The 18,782-nt window shown below is 38.9% G+C and overlaps 1 protein-coding gene and 1 long non-coding RNA gene across 2 annotated transcripts in view; one reads left to right on the forward strand and one right to left on the reverse strand.

The window, feature by feature from the left end:
- Positions 1-18,782, reverse strand: part of LOC117506793 (peptidyl-prolyl cis-trans isomerase FKBP5-like) — a 65,659-nt gene that overhangs the window by 20,573 nt on the left and 26,304 nt on the right. Inside the window, exons 5-9 of the mRNA XM_034166417.1 lie at positions 8,077-8,191; positions 7,731-7,887; positions 6,032-6,122; positions 3,336-3,419; positions 3,042-3,227 (exon numbers count right to left, since the gene is read on the reverse strand). Coding sequence (XP_034022308.1) covers positions 3,042-3,227; positions 3,336-3,419; positions 6,032-6,122; positions 7,731-7,887; positions 8,077-8,191 — 633 coding nt within the window. The remainder of the gene's footprint in view (positions 1-3,041; positions 3,228-3,335; positions 3,420-6,031; positions 6,123-7,730; positions 7,888-8,076; positions 8,192-18,782) is intronic.
- LOC117506795 lies at positions 3,307-6,171 on the forward strand. The gene is made up of 3 exons (XR_004559550.1): positions 3,307-3,506; positions 4,159-4,163; positions 5,982-6,171. It is a non-coding gene; the product is annotated as an uncharacterized LOC117506795 (long non-coding RNA).

Below are 18,782 nucleotides of genomic sequence, written 5' to 3' on the forward strand. Positions count from 1 at the left end.
TGTTGTATTTTGCGCTTCATAATTTTCAATGGGCAACAGGTCTGGACTGAAGGCAGGCCAGTCTAGTACCTGCACTCTTTTACTACAAAGCTGATAGTGATAGCTGATTGATAGTGCCATCACAGATGTGTAAGATGCCCATGACATGGGTATTAACACACCCCCATACCATCACAGATGCTGGCTTTTGAACTTAGCGCTGGTAACAATCTGGATGGTCTTTTTCCTCTTTTGTCCAGAGGACACAACGTCCATGATTCCCAAAAACAATTTGAAATGTGGACTCAGCAGACCACACCACACTTTTCTACTTTGCATCTGTCCATTTCAAATGAGCTCGGGCCCAGAGACGACGGCGGTGTTTCTGGATGTTGTCGATATATGGCTTTCAGTTTGCATGGTAGAGTTTTAACTTGCACTTGTAGATGTACCGACGAACTGTGTTAACTGACAATGGTTTTCTGAAGTGTTCCTGAGCCCATCCGGTAAGATCCTTTACACAATGATGTCGGTTTTTAATGCAGTGCCACCAGAGGGATCGAAGGTCACAGGAATGTAATGTTGGTTTTCGGCCTTGTCGCTTACGTGTAGAAAGTTCTCCAGATTCTCTGACTTTTCTGATTATATTATGGACTCTAGATAATGGAATCCCTAAATTCCTTGCAACTGAACATTGAGAAACATTGTTAAACTGTTGGACTATTTTTTCATGCAGTTGTTCACAAAGTGGTGATCCTAGCCCCATCTTTGCTTGTGAACAGCTGAGACTTTTGGGGATACTCCTTTTATACCCAATCATGAGTGTCCTCAGTTCTCAAACGCGTATTGAGTGTTGTTAGAAGGAAAGGTGATGTAACACAGTAGTAAACATACCACTGTCCCAGCTTTTTTTAAACGTGTTGCAGGCATCCATTTCAAAATGAGCAAATACGAGGTCTGTCAATAAAGTATAGGTCCTTTTTATTTTTTCAAAAACTATATGGATTTCATTCATATGTTTTTACATCAGACATGCTTGAACCCTCGTGCGCATGCGTGAGTTTTTCCACGCCTGTCGGTAACGTCATTCGCCTATGAGCACTCCTTGTGGGAGGTGTGGTCCAGCCCCCTCGTCGGAATTTCTTTGTCTGAGAAGTTGCTGAGAGACTGGCGCTTTGTTTGATCAAATTTTTTTCTAAACCTATGAGACACATCGAAGTGGACACGGTTCGAAAAATTAAGCTGGTTTTCGGTGAAAATTTTAACGGCTGATGAGAGATTTTGAGGTGATACTGTCGCTTTAAGGACTTCCCACGGAGCGGGACGTCGCGCAGCGGTCCCAGGCGCCATCGTCAGCCTGTTTCAAGCTGAAAACCTCCACATTTCAGGCTCTATTGATCCAGGACGTCGTGAGAGAACAGAGAAGTTTCAGAAGAAGTCGGTTTCAGCATTTTATCCGGCTATTCCACTGTTAAAGGAGATTTTTTTAATGAAAGACGTGTGGACGGATTGTAGCGTCGGCTCGCAGCCGCCGCGGCACTCCGCCACAGGAAAAACACCTCCGTTGGAAGCCTTAAGGACAAGTTGGAACATGTCCAGCTGTTAAACAATTTCTCATATACTCACTCCACTGAAAGCCCCCAAAGGCCGCCTGGATTTTACAAATGGTTATCAACACAGAGGTGTTTTTCCTGTGCCGCCGCACTGCGCCGGCTGTGTCCTGACGCGCGGACCTATCCACACGTCTTTCATTAAAAAAAATCTCCTTTAACAGTGGAATATCCGGATAAAATGCTGAAACCGACCTATACTTTATTGACAGCCCTCGTATTTGCACAAAAACAATAAAGTTTATCAGTTTGAACATTAAATATCTTGTCTTTGTGATGTAGTCAATTCAATATAGGTTGAAGAGGATTTGCAAATCATTGTATTCTGTTTTTATTTACATTTTACACAACGTCCCAACTTCATTGGAATTGGGGTTGTACATGTGATTTCTTAGTTTTGTTTTATATATATATATATATATATATATATATATATATATATAATTAGTCCATTTTGGAATAAGGTTGTAACATAACCATATGTGGAAAAAGTGAAGCGCTGTGAATACTTTCCAGATGCAGTGTACATCCTCAGTTTGACTTTTCAGCTGCTTGTATCCAGTTCTCTGTATCTGTGAGCAGACAATGTGCATTATATTTTAGTTCTGAGTGGATCCTTGTCATCTGATTGGTGCTTTGTATTGCACGTGACATGGATTATTCGTCCCATTTGTGTTGCGTTGCATTTAGCGTGCAAATATGGTTCCATTTGCCGTGCAAAGCTGGTTCCATAGGTTTTGTAAAATTGCACGCTGTGAACCCCACCCACGCACACACTAGTGGGGGCAGTGTTTAGCTAAACATGGTGGAGTTTGTTTTGGTGACTGAGGACGATTTGAATGAGCTAATTGACAGTGCTAATTCTTCTAACACACAAAAAAAAGCAAATCCACTACGGCACAAGCCGTCTGGAGACATGAACAGCTGGATGAAAACCTGGGCAAATTTCTGACGCCATTTTTCACTGGACTGATGAAGTACACAAGGTTGTTGGGGTTTTTTTTGGAAGTACTACAGACTACATCATCAGAATTATTTTTGAACTGTCTGTTTTTCCTAACTGACTGAGAACAACTCCTATTTAAAGTTTGTGTTGGACACCGAATATTTAATTCTGTGAAAGATGGAACATTCCATCTTTCACCTCATGAAATATTCATACCAATGAACTCATAAACATACATTATTTGTATATGATTGTGCTTTGGGGGTGTGGCTTTAGAGGGAAGTCTGAAGGAAGTATTTTGAAAATCTTACTGGTTTTTCCAGGATCTCCTACTATACCTTTAAATGCACAAAAAGACTCTGAAGAGTCTCTTGAGGTCTTGCACTGACTAGACAGGAAATGCGAGATGGCAAGTGTGCACATTTTGTGTGGAGGGCTGCCACGACCCCGTTTTAAATATAGACTAAGTGCCCTGTGATCTCATACAGTGTACTGATCACACTCACTTTATTACAGTGCTCCACTACTTGTGAGAACTTCTGTACCCGTAGAAAACACAAAGCTAAGTTGAGGTGTGCTGTGGAAACAAACTCTTGTATCTTATTCATCTGCTCCATCCCGGAACCACATTCCATCTCAAGCCAGGAGATGATGCGCTGGTACTGAATAACTGCCTGGTAGTAACGGCCGGCCTGAAAGAGCAGCATAGCAACTATTTATAAATGAGATAAATACTACAAAATTAAAAAATAAAAATGAAGACAAAAAGACGGCCAAACTCATAGGCATGGGGACTGTACCTTAAAATACTGATTCCCTTTATGCTTAATTCCAACGGCCATCTCTAGTTTCTCTTTTAAGTCCATTTCCCAGAATTCTTTATGCTTGTGGAAACAAAATGAGAGACCGTGATGACAAATGGCTGATCACAAAGGTGTTTGTTTTCAATAAGAAAGTCACATGCTCTGAAAGTTACAATAGTGTTCAGAACAATAGTAGTGCTATGTGACTAAAAAGATTAATCCAGGTTTTGAGTACATTTCTTATTGTTTCTATTGTTTCTTATTGTTTCTACCTGTGTGAAGCGCTTTGAGGCAACTCTGTTGTGATTTGGCGCTATATAAATGAAAATAAATTGAAAAATTGAATTCAAATTGTTACATGGGAAACAAGGTACCAGTAGATTCAGAAGATTCTCACAAATCCAACAAGACCAAGCATTCATGATATGCACACTCTTAAGGCTATGAAATTGGGCTATTAGTAAAAAAAAAAGTAGAAAAGGGGGTGTTCACAATAATAGTAGCGTGGCATTCAGTCAGTGAGTTCGTCAATTTTGTGGAACAAACAGGTGTGAATCATAGGCTGTACATCTACAATGATCTCCAATACTTTAAAATGGACAAAAAAAAGAGACGCGTGGAAGAAAATGGAAAACAACCATCAAAATGGACAGAAGAATAACCAGAATGGCAAAGGCTCACCCATTGATCAGCTCCAGGATGATCAAAGACAGTTTGGATTTACCCGTAAGTGCTGTGACAGTTAGAAGACCTCTGTGTGAAGCTAATTTATTTGCAAGAATCCCCTGCAACGTCCCTCTGTTAAATAAAAGACGTGCAGAAGAGGTTACAATTTGCCAAAGAACACATCAACTGGCCTAAAGAGAAATGGGGGAATATTTTGTGGACTGATGAAAGTAAAATTGTTCTTTTTGGGTCCAAGGGCCGCAGACAGTTTGTGAGATGACCCCCAAACTCTGAATTCAAGCCACAGTTCACAGTGAAGACAGTGAAGCATGGTGGTGCAAGCATCATGATATGGGCATGTTTCTCCTACTATGGTGTTGCGCCTATATATCACATACCAGCAGTGTTGCCACAGTTATTTGAAAAAGTAATCCAATTACTGATTACTGATTACTCCTTGAAAAAGTAACTTAGTTACTTTACTGATTACTCAATTGGAAAAGTAACTAAGTTAGATTACTAGTTACTTTTTTAGTTACTTTCCCCAGCTGCCGACAACAACCCACCTCAACATGACAATGATACCTGTTTTGCCAAAACTTACTTTATAGTTACCCTTTCTTGACTTCAATGAAAATAAATACTTGTTTTATGAAAAGTAAAATAAAGACCTCTTTCTTGACCTCATATTTAACTGTTGACAGCACTGTAACAGTAAAACTTGCAATTTCGAACCTACATTGTTTATAAATGTAACTATTAAATTCATTCTAGCATTTTTCTAACATTTAAATTCTCTCTAAATATTTTACTTGTCAAAATTAATATTATTTTAAGTAGTATTAGTAGTTGTAGTAAAAAAAGGCTTCAAAACTGGACCTTTAATCCAGGGGTGTTGTGGGGGAGGGGGGCACATACCTCCCCCACGCCCCCATTCCATCTGGATTTGCCCCTGCTTTGGTGTTTGAGCACAAAGAATGGATAACATTTATTTATGCAGAAAACATGACCAGATTTACAGGTAAGAAAGTTTTATTGCGTTTTCACATCATGTGGTCCTCAGAAAGAGAGTTTAGGTGCATTTGAGTGGAAAATAGTGTCAGTTGTTGACGCGTCGCGGAGGATCAGCTGTTTTTAACGACCAGATACAGAGCGGCTCAGCTCAGAATTCTAAATAAGTATAAAAAAGTATGAAAATGTCTTTGTAAAGCTCAGTGCAGGTGTGCTGATCACCGCGCTTTAAGAGGTGAGGACGAGTCGAGCAGCTGCAAAAAACCGTGGATGAAAAGCTCACAGCTCGCTTAAAGTGAGCAGTTCAGTCGAACCCCGACCTCCTGCCCACGGACCAAGTTTAATGCTGCTATCGACCCACAATGAAAAATAATAGTAACGCACAGTGACATGGAGAAGTAACTTTAATCTGATTACTGATTTGGAAAGATTAATGCGTTAGATTACTCGTTACTAAAAAAAGTGGTCAGATTAGAGTAACGCGTTACTAAGTAACGCATTACCGGCATCACTGCATACCAGGTATGGTCAACAAGACAATGACCCCAAGCACACTAGTAAACCAGCAAAATCTTGGTTGCAAACCAACAAAATTAATGACTCGCAGATGTGAAGAAATCATGAAAAACTGTGGTTATACAACTAAATACTAGTTTAGTGACTCACAAGATTGCTAAAAAAGCAGTTTGAACATAATAGTTTTGAGTTTGTAGCGTCAACAGCAGATGCTACTATTATTGTGAACACCCCCTTTTCTACTTTTTTTTTTACTAATAGCCCAGTTTCATAGCCTTAAGAGTGTGCATATCATGAATGCTTGGTCTTGCTGGATTTGTGAGAATCTACTGAATCTACTGGTACCTTGTTTCCCATGTAACAATAAGAAATATACTCAAAACCTGGATTAATCTTTTTAGTCACATAGCACTACTATTATTCTGAACACTACTATATGTCAATCTTTAGTAGAAGGGTTTATTATAGAACCGTGTAGTGCATTTGTAAAGATTTCTCACCCTTTGGAAGTCTTTGAGAGTAACTTCATATGCAATGTCTTTGTCTGGTCCAATATTGTATTCTGGTTTGCCTTCTCTTCCAAAGCCATACCTGTTAGAAACAAATTAATTAAAACTGCTGGACATGAGGCTTAACAGATCAATTTAAAAGAAAATAATTAAAGACTGTTCAATTTTTAGGTTGACTGTTCAATTTTTGGGCAGCTAAAAGAAATACACTGCACGTTTGGAAGTGACAGGATGACTCAGTCAACAAAGGAGAATCGTGTAAAAGTATGTGGTGTCCACACGCTACTTTCAGCTTAAATAGAACGTCTTTAATTTAACAGGAGCAGCAGACAGGAAGAGCACCAGAGCAGGTACACAGCCACAGATGCAGCGAGAGTTACCATAGCAACACTGCATGCCCATATATGGCACACATATATGAAACCAGCTTTAAGAAACAAAACAAACAATCCCTTGAATCTCTTTATTAATAGCCTAAATGACGTATTTTCTCCCACAGGACAGGAGGAGACAGAAAATCAATGCATGTCTATTGCTGTACGGGCATAAATTCTCAGCGTTTCACGGGTACGGGGGGTACTGAAAATACGCATTGCGGGAACGGGCGGTAGTGTGGTACACACATTGCGGGTGCGAGCGGTAATGGTCCAAATTTCAGCAGGAGCAGGCGGGAGTGGGACGAAGAAATTAGTCTTGTGCAGGGCTCTAATCCATTGCCTTCACTGCACAACTGCTCAACACCAAGTGAACGTTGACTCAAGGTATTTGGGAACTATGGTCATTTAAGGCCTTGCATGAGTTCCGAGCGTGCTGACCTTGACCTACTTCTTGGTCAAATCAGGGAATTTTCAAATGTCAGCAAGTGTTGTTTGTAATTAATGTGGTGCTCACGTTTAGCTTTTCAGCTAACTCTGAAAACCATTAGCAGACCAATTAGTTTCCAATAAATTTTGCTCTGCTAACATTAAGTCAGCTCACTTTTTTTTTTTTTGGAATAAAGTTAAATGGACATAAACGTCTGTCAACAGATTTGTTCCTGTTGGAGGTTTTATAGTAATCCAATACGTGAAACTGACACATCGTGCAAAGCCAACATGCATCACCTCAAGGAGACGGAGGAGCAGGAGCTCATACCAGAGTAAATGTATTAATTAATCTATTAAAATTATTTTCCATCTGTATTTTCATTTCTTAATATTTATTTCTTTAATGCTTAATGCGTTGCAAACAAACTGTATGCTGAATGGAAACTACTGTTTAATTTAAGTTGTTCATTTAATGATTTCTGTACATCTTGATTTGTCATCAGCTCTGGGCAGGCAAAAACAATTTGGGAACCTCCATCTTTACAGTTCAACATATTAAAATATCAGGTATTTAGTTGTGTTTTCAGGGTTATAGAGGTAGCTTCAGCGAAATTTTTAATGCTTTATTAGTTTAGCGTTATCACAATTAACTTTTCGGTTGGCCGATTAGTGATTATGGAAGCTAACTTTTAGCTGTGCCCACCACCGAATGTGAATTACTGTACAACTAGTTTAGTAATATCATGACTTTGGAATGGCAGGGACCACAGAATATAGCATGAAAAGTATCCAGAGACAGCCCCCCAACCCCCTGCCAAGTAAAAAACATGTAACATTAGAAGTAAGGGGGCAATGTGAAGACAATGAGCATTTGCCTCACTTACTTTGGTTTTAGATAAAGTACACAGCACTCTCCTTTCTGCATCTTATCCATGGCTCGGTCTACTCCTAGAGGAACTCCTTTATCCTCAGCCTCGCCGACGATAAAACGGACGTCCCTGCAGTCAAACAGTCGACCATCACAACTCCCTTCCAGGTGCACTATGAGAAATGTGACAAGTTCCATTAGCACAATATAGAAATGAAAACTTTTTTCATAATGTTCATTATCATTTTGATCTATTTGTAAAGGTTACTGCATTTCTTTTATTACACTATACTAACTTTACCCCCAAGAGACCAATAAAGTTTATCTTATCAAAGTCAATATGAAGTAAAGAAGGGGTGTACCATCAACAGTTGCACCATCATTGGGATTAGTGTAACCGTCCCCTTTGACCTTGGTTCTCCTTGTAATGCCACCATCATCCGTAAGCATCTCTCCTTCAAATTTGATGAGCTCGATCTGTTTTGGTGTTTATAAAAATTGACAGTGTAGAAATAATCATTATTATGTATTGTCCTTCCATCTTGCAAATGTTTAAAATAAAGAGAATATTTAAAAAAAAAAAAAAAGAATTTTGGCTTTCAGAATATCCATATTAAAATGTAATGGGAGCGAATCAAGATCAGGCAGAACTTTTTTTTTGGTACAGAAAAAGTTGTGATTCTTACATCTACTTTGGGTTCTATTTCTGTTTAGTATGAATCAAAAATATTTAATGTTTTCTGTGATCAACATTTCTAATTGTTATTTCCTATGCTGAAGGCCTGCAACACTGATCGCTATATAACACCGGATAGCTCATTAGCCAATATTTTTGAAGCAAATTGGCCACCATATTACCACTCTGATGTTCCGCTCCTGAACACCCTTTTCTATTGATCTTTAATGAGGAGCACACAACTTTATTCTTTGTAATTTTGTTTAAAAAAAATACCTTAATGTGCAGCTATAACCTGCACAAATGGCCACTTCAAAGGCTGTAAACAAACATTTCACCCGTGAGTATGACTGAAATGGGAAGTAAGGAACAATAATTTGAAGAGTTTTCTCCCTTATTCCAGCATATTCCACAAAGATAATAATAATAAGTGGCTTATTAACTCAACATGTGTAGCCACATGTTGAGTTTTGTGTTGGACAAACTATTTTAAGACAATTATTAGGTCTACTTGTGCATAGTTTTGGAGCTTTAGGTGTTGCTACGAGCTTTATTACTTAGAATAGGCGGAAGTTCATAGAGCTGTGTGTAATAAATCTTGTCATTGCAGGGAAAACTAACTCTCCTGTAGCTAGTTAAATGGTGTTTTATTGTTTTAGTGCAACTATTTAAAAAAAAAAATCCACTATTTCTGTATTATCCATCATGACTTTTATATCCATACACTTTTGTTCATGATAGGGTACCAATGCATACATACATACCGGCCTCGGAGGATGTTCATTCAGTTGTTTAATTTTGTAGAAAAAAAGCAGATCACAGGCATGACACAAAACTAAAGTCATTTCAAATGGCAACTTTCTGGCTTTAAGAAACACTATAAGAAATCAGGAAAAAAAATTGTGGCAGTCAGTAACGGTTACTTTTTTTAGACCAAGCAGAGGGAAAAAATAAAGAATCACTCAATTCTGAGGAAAAAATTATGGAATCATGAAAAACAAAAGAACGCTCCAACACATCACTAGTATTTTGTTGCACCACCTCTGGCTTTTATAACAGCTTGCAGTCTCTGAGGCATGGACTTAATGAGTGACAAACAGTACTCTTCATCAATCTGGCTCCAACTTTCTCTGATTGCTGTTGCCAGGTCAGCTTTGCAGGTTGGAGCCTTGTCATGGACCGTTTTCTTCAACTTGGACCAAAGATTTTCAATTGGATTAAGATCCGGACTATTTGCAGGCCATGACATTGACCCTATGTGTCTTTTTGCAAGGAATGTTTTCACAGTTTTTGCTCTATGGCAAGATGCAATATCATCTTGAAAAATGATTTCATCATCCCCAAACGTCCTTTCAATTGATGGAATAAGAAAAGTGTCCAAAATATCAACGTAAACTTGTGTATTTATTGATGATGTAATGACAGCCATCTCCCCAGTACCTTTACCTGACATGCAGCCCCATATCATCAATGACTGTGGAAATTTACATGTTCTCTTCAGGCAGTCATCTTTATAAATCTCATTGGAATGGCACCAAACAAAAGTTCCAGCATCATCACCTTGCCCAATGCAGATTCGAGATTCATCACTGAATATGACTTTCATCCAGTCATCAACAGTCCACGATTGCTTTTCCTTAGCCCATTGTAACCTTGTTTTTTCTGTTTAGGTGTTAATGATGGCTTTCGTTTAGCTTTTCTGTATGTAAATCCCATTTCCTTTAGGCAGTTTCTTACAGTTTGGTCACAGACGTTGACTCCAGTTTCCTCCCATTCATTCCTCATTTGTTTTGTTGCGCATTTTCAATTTTTGAGACATATTGCTTTACGTTTTCTGTCTTGACGCTTTGATGTCTTCCTTGGTCTACCAGTATGTTTGCCTTTAACAACCTTCCCATGTTGTTTGTATTTGGTCCAGAGTTTAGACACAGCTGACTGTGAACAACCAACATCTTTTGCAACATTGCGTGATGATTTACCCTCTTAAGAGTTTGATAATCCGCTCCTTTGTTTCAATTGACATCTCTCGTATTGGAGCCATGATTCATGTCAGTCCACTTGGTGCAACAGCTCTCCAAGGTGTGATCACTCCTTTTTAGATGCAGACTAACAAGCAGATCTAATTTGATGCAGGTGTTAGTTTTGGGGATGAAAATTTACAGGGTGATTCCATAATTTATTCCTCAGAATTGAGTGAGTCCAAATTTTTTTCCCTCTGCTTGGTCTAAAAAAGTAACCGTTACTGACTGCCACAATTTTTTTTTCCTGATTTCTTATAGTGTTTCTTAAAGCCAGAAAGTTGCCATTTGAAATGACTTTAGTTTTGTGTCATGTCTGTGATCTGCTTTTTTTCTACAAAATTAAACAACTGAATGAACATCCTCCGAGGCCGGTGATTCCATAATTATTGCCAGGGGTTGTATATACATGATGCCCAAAAAGATAATAAAAATACTTATTGCCTAATCAAACTGATACAATAAATAACATGAAATCAAATGCACGTAAGAACCATGCATTCCTTATCCATACCTTTAAATTTTGTTTGAGAGCAACTATATATATATATATATATATATATATATATATATATATATATATATATATATATATATATATATATATATATATATATATATATACACACATACATACACACAGAGGTGGGCACAGATAACCAAAAAATTAACTTTGATAACAGATAATCAATAAATCAATCAATCAATTTTTTTATATAGCGCCAAATCACAACAAACAGTTGCCCCAAGGCGCTTTATATTGTAAGGCAAGGCCATACAATAATTATGTAAAACCCCAACGGTCAAAACGACCCCCTGTGAGCAAGCACTTGGCTACAGTGGGAAGGAAAAACTCCCTTTTAACAGGAAGAAACCTCCAGCAGAACCAGGCTCAGGGAGGGGCAGTCTTCTGCTGGGACTGGTTGGGGCTGAGGGAGAGAACCAGGAAAAAGACATGCTGTGGAGGGGAGCAGAGATCGATCACTAATGATTAAATGCAGAGTGGTGCATACAGAGCAAAAAGAGAAAGAAACAGTGCATCATGGGAACCCCCCAGCAGTCTACGTCTATAGCAGCATAACTAAGGGATGGTTCAGGGTCACCTGATCCAGCCCTAACTATAAGCTTTAGCAAAAAGGAAAGTTTTAAGCCTAATCTTAAAAGTAGAGAGGGTGTCTGTCTCCCTGATCTGAATTGGGAGCTGGTTCCACAGGAGAGGAGCCTGAAAGCTGAAGGCTCTGCCTCCCATTCTACTCTTACAAACCCTAGGAACTACAAGTAAGCCTGCAGTCTGAGAGCGAAGCGCTCTATTGGGGTGATATGGTACTACGAGGTCCCTAAGATAAGATGGGACCTGATTATTCAAAACCTTATAAGTAAGAAGAAGAATTTTAAATTCTATTCTAGAATTAACAGGAAGCCAATGAAGAGAGGCCAATATGGGTGAGATATGCTCTCTCCTTCTAGTCCCCGTCAGTACTCTAGCTGCAGCATTTTGAATTAACTGAAGGCTTTTTAGGGAACTTTTAGGACAACCTGATAATAATGAATTACAATAGTCCAGCCTAGAGGAAATAAATGCATGAATTAGTTTTTCAGCATCACTCTGAGACAAGACCTTTCTGATTTTAGAGATATTGCTTAAATGCAAAAAAGCAGTCCTACATATTTGTTTAATATGCGCTTTGAATGACATATCCTGATCAAAAATGACTCCAAGATTTCTCACAGTATTACTAGAGGTCAGGGTAATGCCATCCAGAGTAAGGATCTGGTTAGACACCATGTTTCTAAGATTTGTGGGGCCAAGTACAATAACTTCAGTTTTATCTGAGTTTAAAAGCAGGAAATTAGAGGTCATCCATGTCTTTATGTCTGTAAGACAATCCTGCAGTTTAGCTAATTGGTGTGTGTCCTCTGGCTTCATGGATAGATAAAGCTGGGTATCATCTGCGTAACAATGAAAATTTAAGCAATACCGTCTAATAATACTGCCTAAGGGAAGCATGTATAAAGTGAATAAAATTGGTCCTAGCACAGAACCTTGTGGAACTCCATAATTAACTTTAGTCTGTGAAGAAGATTCCCCATTTACATGAACAAATTGTAATCTATTAGACAAATATGATTCAAACCACCGCAGCGCAGTGCCTTTAATACCTATGGCATGCTCTAATCTCTGTAATAAAATTTTATGGTCAACAGTATCAAAAGCAGCACTGAGGTCTAACAGAACAAGCACAGAGATGAGTCCACTGTCCGAGGCCATAAGAAGATCATTTGTAACCTTCACTAATGCTGTTTCTGTACTATGATGAATTCTAAAACCTGACTGAAACTCTTCAAATAGACCATTCCTCTGCAGATGATCAGTTAGCTGTTTTACAACTACCCTTTCAAGAATTTTTGAGAGAAAAGGAAGGTTGGAGATTGGCCTATAATTAGCTAAGATAGCTGGGTCAAGTGATGGCTTTTTAAGTAATGGTTTAATTACTGCCACCTTAAAAGCCTGTGGTACATAGCCAACTAACAAAGATAGATTGATCATATTTAAGATCGAAGCATTAAATAATGGTAGGGCTTCCTTGAGCAGCCTGGTAGGAATGGGGTCTAATAAACATGTTGATGGTTTGGAGGAAGTAACTAATGAAAATAACTCAGACAGAACAATCGGAGAGAAAGAGTCTAACCAAATACCGGCATCACTGAAAGCAGCCAAAGATAACGATACGTCTTTGGGATGGTTATGAGTAATTTTTTCTCTAATAGTTAAAATTTTGTTAGCAAAGAAAGTCATGAAGTCATTACTAGTTAAAGTTAATGGAATACTCAGCTCAATAGAGCTCTGACTCTTTGTCAGCCTGGCTACAGTGCTGAAAAGAAACCTGGGGTTGTTCTTATTTTCTTCAATTAGTGATGAGTAGAAAGATGTCCTAGCTTTACGGAGGGCTTTTTTATAGAGCAACAGACTCTTTTTCCAGGCTAAGTGAAGATCTTCTAAATTAGTGAGACGCCATTTCCTCTCCAACTTACGGGTTATCTGCTTTAAGCTACGAGTTTGTGAGTTATACCACGGAGTCAGGCACTTCTGATTTAAAGCTCTCTTTTTTAGAGGAGCTACAGCATCCAAAGTTGTCTTCAATGAGGATGTAAAACTACTGACGAGATACTCTATCTCACTTACAGAGTTTAGGTAGCTACTCTGCACTGTGTTGGTATATGGCATTAGAGAACATAAAGAAGGAATCATATCCTTAAACCTAGTTACAGCGCTTTCTGAAAGACTTCTAGTGTAATGAAACTTATTCCCCACTGCTGGGTAGTCCATCAGAGTAAATGTAAATGTTATTAAGAAATGATCAGACAGAAGGGAGTTTTCAGGGAATACTGTTAAGTCTTCTATTTCCATACCATAAGTCAGAACAAGATCTAAGATATGATTAAAGTGGTGGGTGGACTCATTTACTTTTTGAGCAAAGCCAATAGAGTCTAATAATAGATTAAATGCAGTGTTGAGGCTGTCATTCTCAGCATCTGTGTGGATGTTAAAATCGCCCACTATAATTATCTTATCTGAGCTAAGCACTAAGTCAGACAAAAGGTCTGAAAATTCACAGAGAAACTCACGGTAACGACCAGGTGGACGATAGATAATAACAAATAAAACTGGTTTTTGGGACTTCCAATTTGGATGGACAAGACTAAGAGTCAAGCTTTCAAATGAATTAAAGCTCTGTCTGGGTTTTTGATTAATTAATAAGCTGGAATGGAAGATTGCTGCTAATCCTCCGCCCCGGCCCGTGCTACGAGCATTCTGACAGTTAGTGTGACTCGGGGGTGTTGACTCATTTAAACTAACATATTCATCCTGCTGTAACCAGGTTTCTGTAAGGCAGAATAAATCAATATGTTGATCAATTATTATATCATTTACCAACAGGGACTTAGAAGAGAGAGACCTAATGTTTAATAGACCACATTTAACTGTTTTAGTCTGTGGTGCAGTTGAAGGTGCTATATTATTTTTTCTTTTTGAATTTTTATGCTTAAATAGATTTTTGCTGGTTATTGGTTCAGATAACTGAAAAGTTATCTTTGATAAAGATAAACCGATAAACCATCCAACAATGTATCAGAAGTTACAGATAATGGATAACCGATAAATTCCAGTATTGACTCATTGATACATTTGCAATTACTAAGAAGCTGAAATTGACTTTTAACACGATCGTTTTTGAAAGCATCAAAAGCGAAAAAAGACCCAAAGAATGAGCCACTATTTCCATATCTGACCATGCTGCCCCTTGTAGGAAGCTGCACAGCAGAATCCTGAGAGCACCCACAAAACGAGCTCTCTACTAATCATAATGTTCCGGTCAGGCAGAGGTCTTGAAAAATAAAGTCATACTAACTTATGGTTTTGTGAAAATACTGATAGAATAACTCCATTAATGTCAATTCTGTCATTTGTACAAAGTTAAAATATAACATATATCTTTTAATGTTGAATAATGCACTGATTCTGAGGTTTTGTAACAAACACAGACTGCAAAGCATTCTGGGTAAAAGTGCCTCTGCTAAACACTGATTGGTTCAGTCATTCATTATGTAAACCAACACGTTAATGTGACGTGTGTTGGTTTAAAGATAAATGTGCTTTTGTAAAATATTCCATTTTTATTTGTAAAAACAGGCATTTTTACGGAGCCCTGGAAGTGTCATCGCAAAATGTTTTGCATGTGGAGAGAATGTTTGATGATGTGCGCACATTTTATGATGTTTTAAAACGTGCACTCAATATTAGTAAGTAAGTCAATTTATTTATATAGTGACACAGACATAAGCCACAAAGCACTTCACAGGTTAAAATGCAATAATAAAAACATAGATAAAACAAAGGACAAGGTTAACAACTGGTCAGTTCTGAAAAGCCTTGTCTTGACACATAAATGTTGGCTTTACACTGTGCGTGTTTTGGCCATTTTTCAGATGATTTTTCATTCGTGCAAGAATTTTTTGGACCGAGTTTCAGGTTAATCGCGCGTCCTGCATCATGTAGTGGAGTAACAAGCTTTAACATCTCACGACCACCTCCTGCTGCTGAAGAGCTACAAAGCATCCAACCGCAGAGCTGTCTTGTAATGTTTTTTTGTTGTTGTTGTTTTGTTTTTAAACTTAATTTGTAAAAAAAAAAAAAAAAAAAAAAAAGCCATTTGCAAAGCCAAAAAGTTGATTTGACCACCATCTGATATAACCGGGTCAAAATAAATAGAACACTGCCATCTACTGGTGCCTAGACGCTTAGTACTTGGGGTGAATACTGCCATGAACAATAGTGGCCAGTAGATGGCAGTAGCGGCCTTGAAAACTTGCCAAACAAAATTCCAGATAATCCATCTGCTACATTTAAGATGCATGGAATTTAAACGCAAATACAGTAACGTCTATAAACCCAGAGAATATATTCACGAGAGTTTTAGGCACTAGCGTTTAATCGTGTTGTCCGTGGAGCCTGAACAGAGTGTCTGAAATGCATTTGTCCTGTCGTGAACATCTGAGATTACCCTATGCTACCCATAATGGTTCCTGTGGAACCAGCTCCCAATTCAGATCAGGGAGACAGACACCCTCTCTACTTTTAAGATTAGGCTTAAAACTTTCCTTTTTGCTAAAGCTTATAGTTAGGGCTGGATCAGGTGACCCTGAACCATCCCTTAGTTATGCTGCTATAGACGTAGACTGCTGGGGGGTTCCCATGATGCACTGTTTCTTTCTCTTTTTGCTCTGTATGCACCACTCTGCATTTAATCATTAGTGATCGATCTCTGCTCCCCTCCACAGCATGTCTTTTTCCTGGTTCTCTCCCTCAGCCCCAACCAGTCCCAGCAGAAGACTGCCCCTCCCTGAGCCTGGTTCTGCTGGAGGTTTCTTCCTGTTAAAAGGGAGTTTTTCCTTCCCACTGTAGCCAAGTGCTTGCTCACAGGGGGTCGTTTTGACCGTTGGGGTTTTACATAATTATTGTATGGCCTTGCCTTACAATATAAAGCACCTTGGGGCAACTGTTTGTTGTGATTTGGCGCTATATAAAAAAAATTGATTGATTGATTGATTGATAATGCATTGCTGCCGGGCACAGCATGTGCTCACAAAACCTTAAAAAGTAGCACATTACTTTAAAACGAAAACATATATCTGATATTTTCACTTTATAAAACTTCAGACATGACTATTTTAAATAACTTGTCCAAAATGAGTAGGTTCAAATTTGAACCATAAGTTAAAAATGTATGCCTCTGGATGACTTGTGTGATATTGTGGTTATATCAGTATGGTGTTAAAGGAAATGTTTTTTTTTTTTTTTTTTGGTCACCAGTTCTCCTTTGCCTACAGAGGATAGAGTAGTTTTTTTTTCTGAAAACAGCTCTCTTCTGTTTGCAGAGGGTAGAATAATATACTTATTAGGAAACTTTTAACAGGTAGGTTTCAACTGCTTTTAAGTTTTAAAAATGTTTTTCACCGTTCAGCTTTGTTTACTAAGTTATCGGTCTAAAAGTTATTGGTCGGCAATTCATCGGAAGATATATATATATATATGTGTGTGTGTGTGTGTGTGTGTGTGTGTGTGTGTGTGTGTGTATAAGCTTGCTGATGTTTCCACAAATCTTGTATACACTTTGATTAAAGAATGATCATTTTTAGAACTGAGTATTTGTCCCAGTGAGATATGAGTAAGTGAGAATAGAAGGGAAGAAAGTGTCAAAGTAATAAAAGAAAGAATGAAAATAAATCAAATAGCTAATCATAGCATGCATAGATTAGGAGGGATCAATCTTACATTATCCGAAGAACAAAAATAAGTAAATGAGAGAATCAGCTCAGTTATTACTTGAAATTGTTGACGTTTTAATAAGCTGTCTATGTGCGGTCTACATAAATTGGGAGTGGCAAGATGGCCGTCAGTTTGCTTCAGCAGACTGTGCGGAGTGTGTGGGCCAATGAGCTATCCAGTAACATATACAGATCAGTGGCCTACAACCATCCCAAAACAGCAATTTAAGACTAGTAATGAGATAAAATAAGAATAAATAAATAATGTTATTTCAAACAGGTGATGTTAACAGATTATTGTGATCATGATTTGCTACAAAAGCAGTATCTTTGAAAGGCTGAGTCTCTGGGGAGCAAAGACGGAAAGAGGATCTCCAGTTTGTCAAGAAATGAGTGAGGGAAATTATTGAAATGTTTAAAAACATTGTTCCTCATAGAAAGATCGGAGGGGATTTGCAAATTTCTCCATCATCTTTGTCTTTCGGCTGTTCCCGTTAGGGGTCGCCACAGCAGATCAATCGCCTCCATCTCACCCTTCTCCTCTGTATCTTCCTCTGTCACACCAACCGCCTGCATGTCCTCCCTCAGCACATCCATAAACCTCCTCTTTGGCCTCCCTCTCCTCCTCCTGCCTGGTGGCTCCATCCTCAGCATCCTTCTCTCTATATACCCTGGGTCCCTCCTCTGCACATGTCCAAACCATCTCAATCTCGCCTCTCTGACTTGGTCTCCAAACCGTCCCACCTGAGCTGTCCCTCTGATATGTTCATTCCTAATCTTGTCCATTCTTGTCACTCCCAAAGAGAATCTCAACATCTTCAGCTCTGCCACCTCCAGCTCTGCCTCCTGTCTTTATGTTAGTGCCACTGTCTCTAAGCCGTACAACATAGCTGGTCTCACTACTGTCTTGTAAACTTTCCCCTTCACTCTTGCTGATATTCTTCGGTCACAGATCACTCCTGCCACCTTTCTCCACCCACTCCACCCTGCCTGCACTCTCTTCTTCACCTCTCTACCACACTCTCCATTACTTTGAACAGTTGACCCCAAGTATTTAAACTCATCTACTTTCACCACTTCTACTCCTTGTAACTGCACTATTCCACTGGGCTCCCTCCCATTCACACACACGTACTCAGTCTTGCTTCTACTGACTTTCATGCCCCTTCTCTCCAAAGCATATCTCCACCTCTCCAGACTAGACTCAACTTGCTCTCTACTCTCAATACAAATCACAATGTCATCTGCAAACATCATAGTCCATGGGGACTCCTGTCTGATCTCATCCGTCAACCTGTCCATCGCCACTGCAAGCAAGAAAGGGCTCAGAGCTGATCCTTGGTGTAATCCCACCTCCACCTTGAATGAGTCTGTCATTCCGACTGCGCATCTCACCGCTGTCACACTATTCTTGTACATGTCCTGCACTACCCTAACATACTTCTCTGCCACTCTAGACCTCCTCATACAATACCACAGCTCTTCTCTTGGCACCCTATCATAAGCTTTTTCTAAGTCCACAAACACACAATGTAACTCTTTCTGG

The sequence above is a fragment of the Thalassophryne amazonica genome, chromosome 3 (genome assembly GCF_902500255.1).
Source record: "Thalassophryne amazonica chromosome 3, fThaAma1.1, whole genome shotgun sequence".
NCBI classification, from domain to species: domain Eukaryota; kingdom Metazoa; phylum Chordata; class Actinopteri; order Batrachoidiformes; family Batrachoididae; genus Thalassophryne; species Thalassophryne amazonica.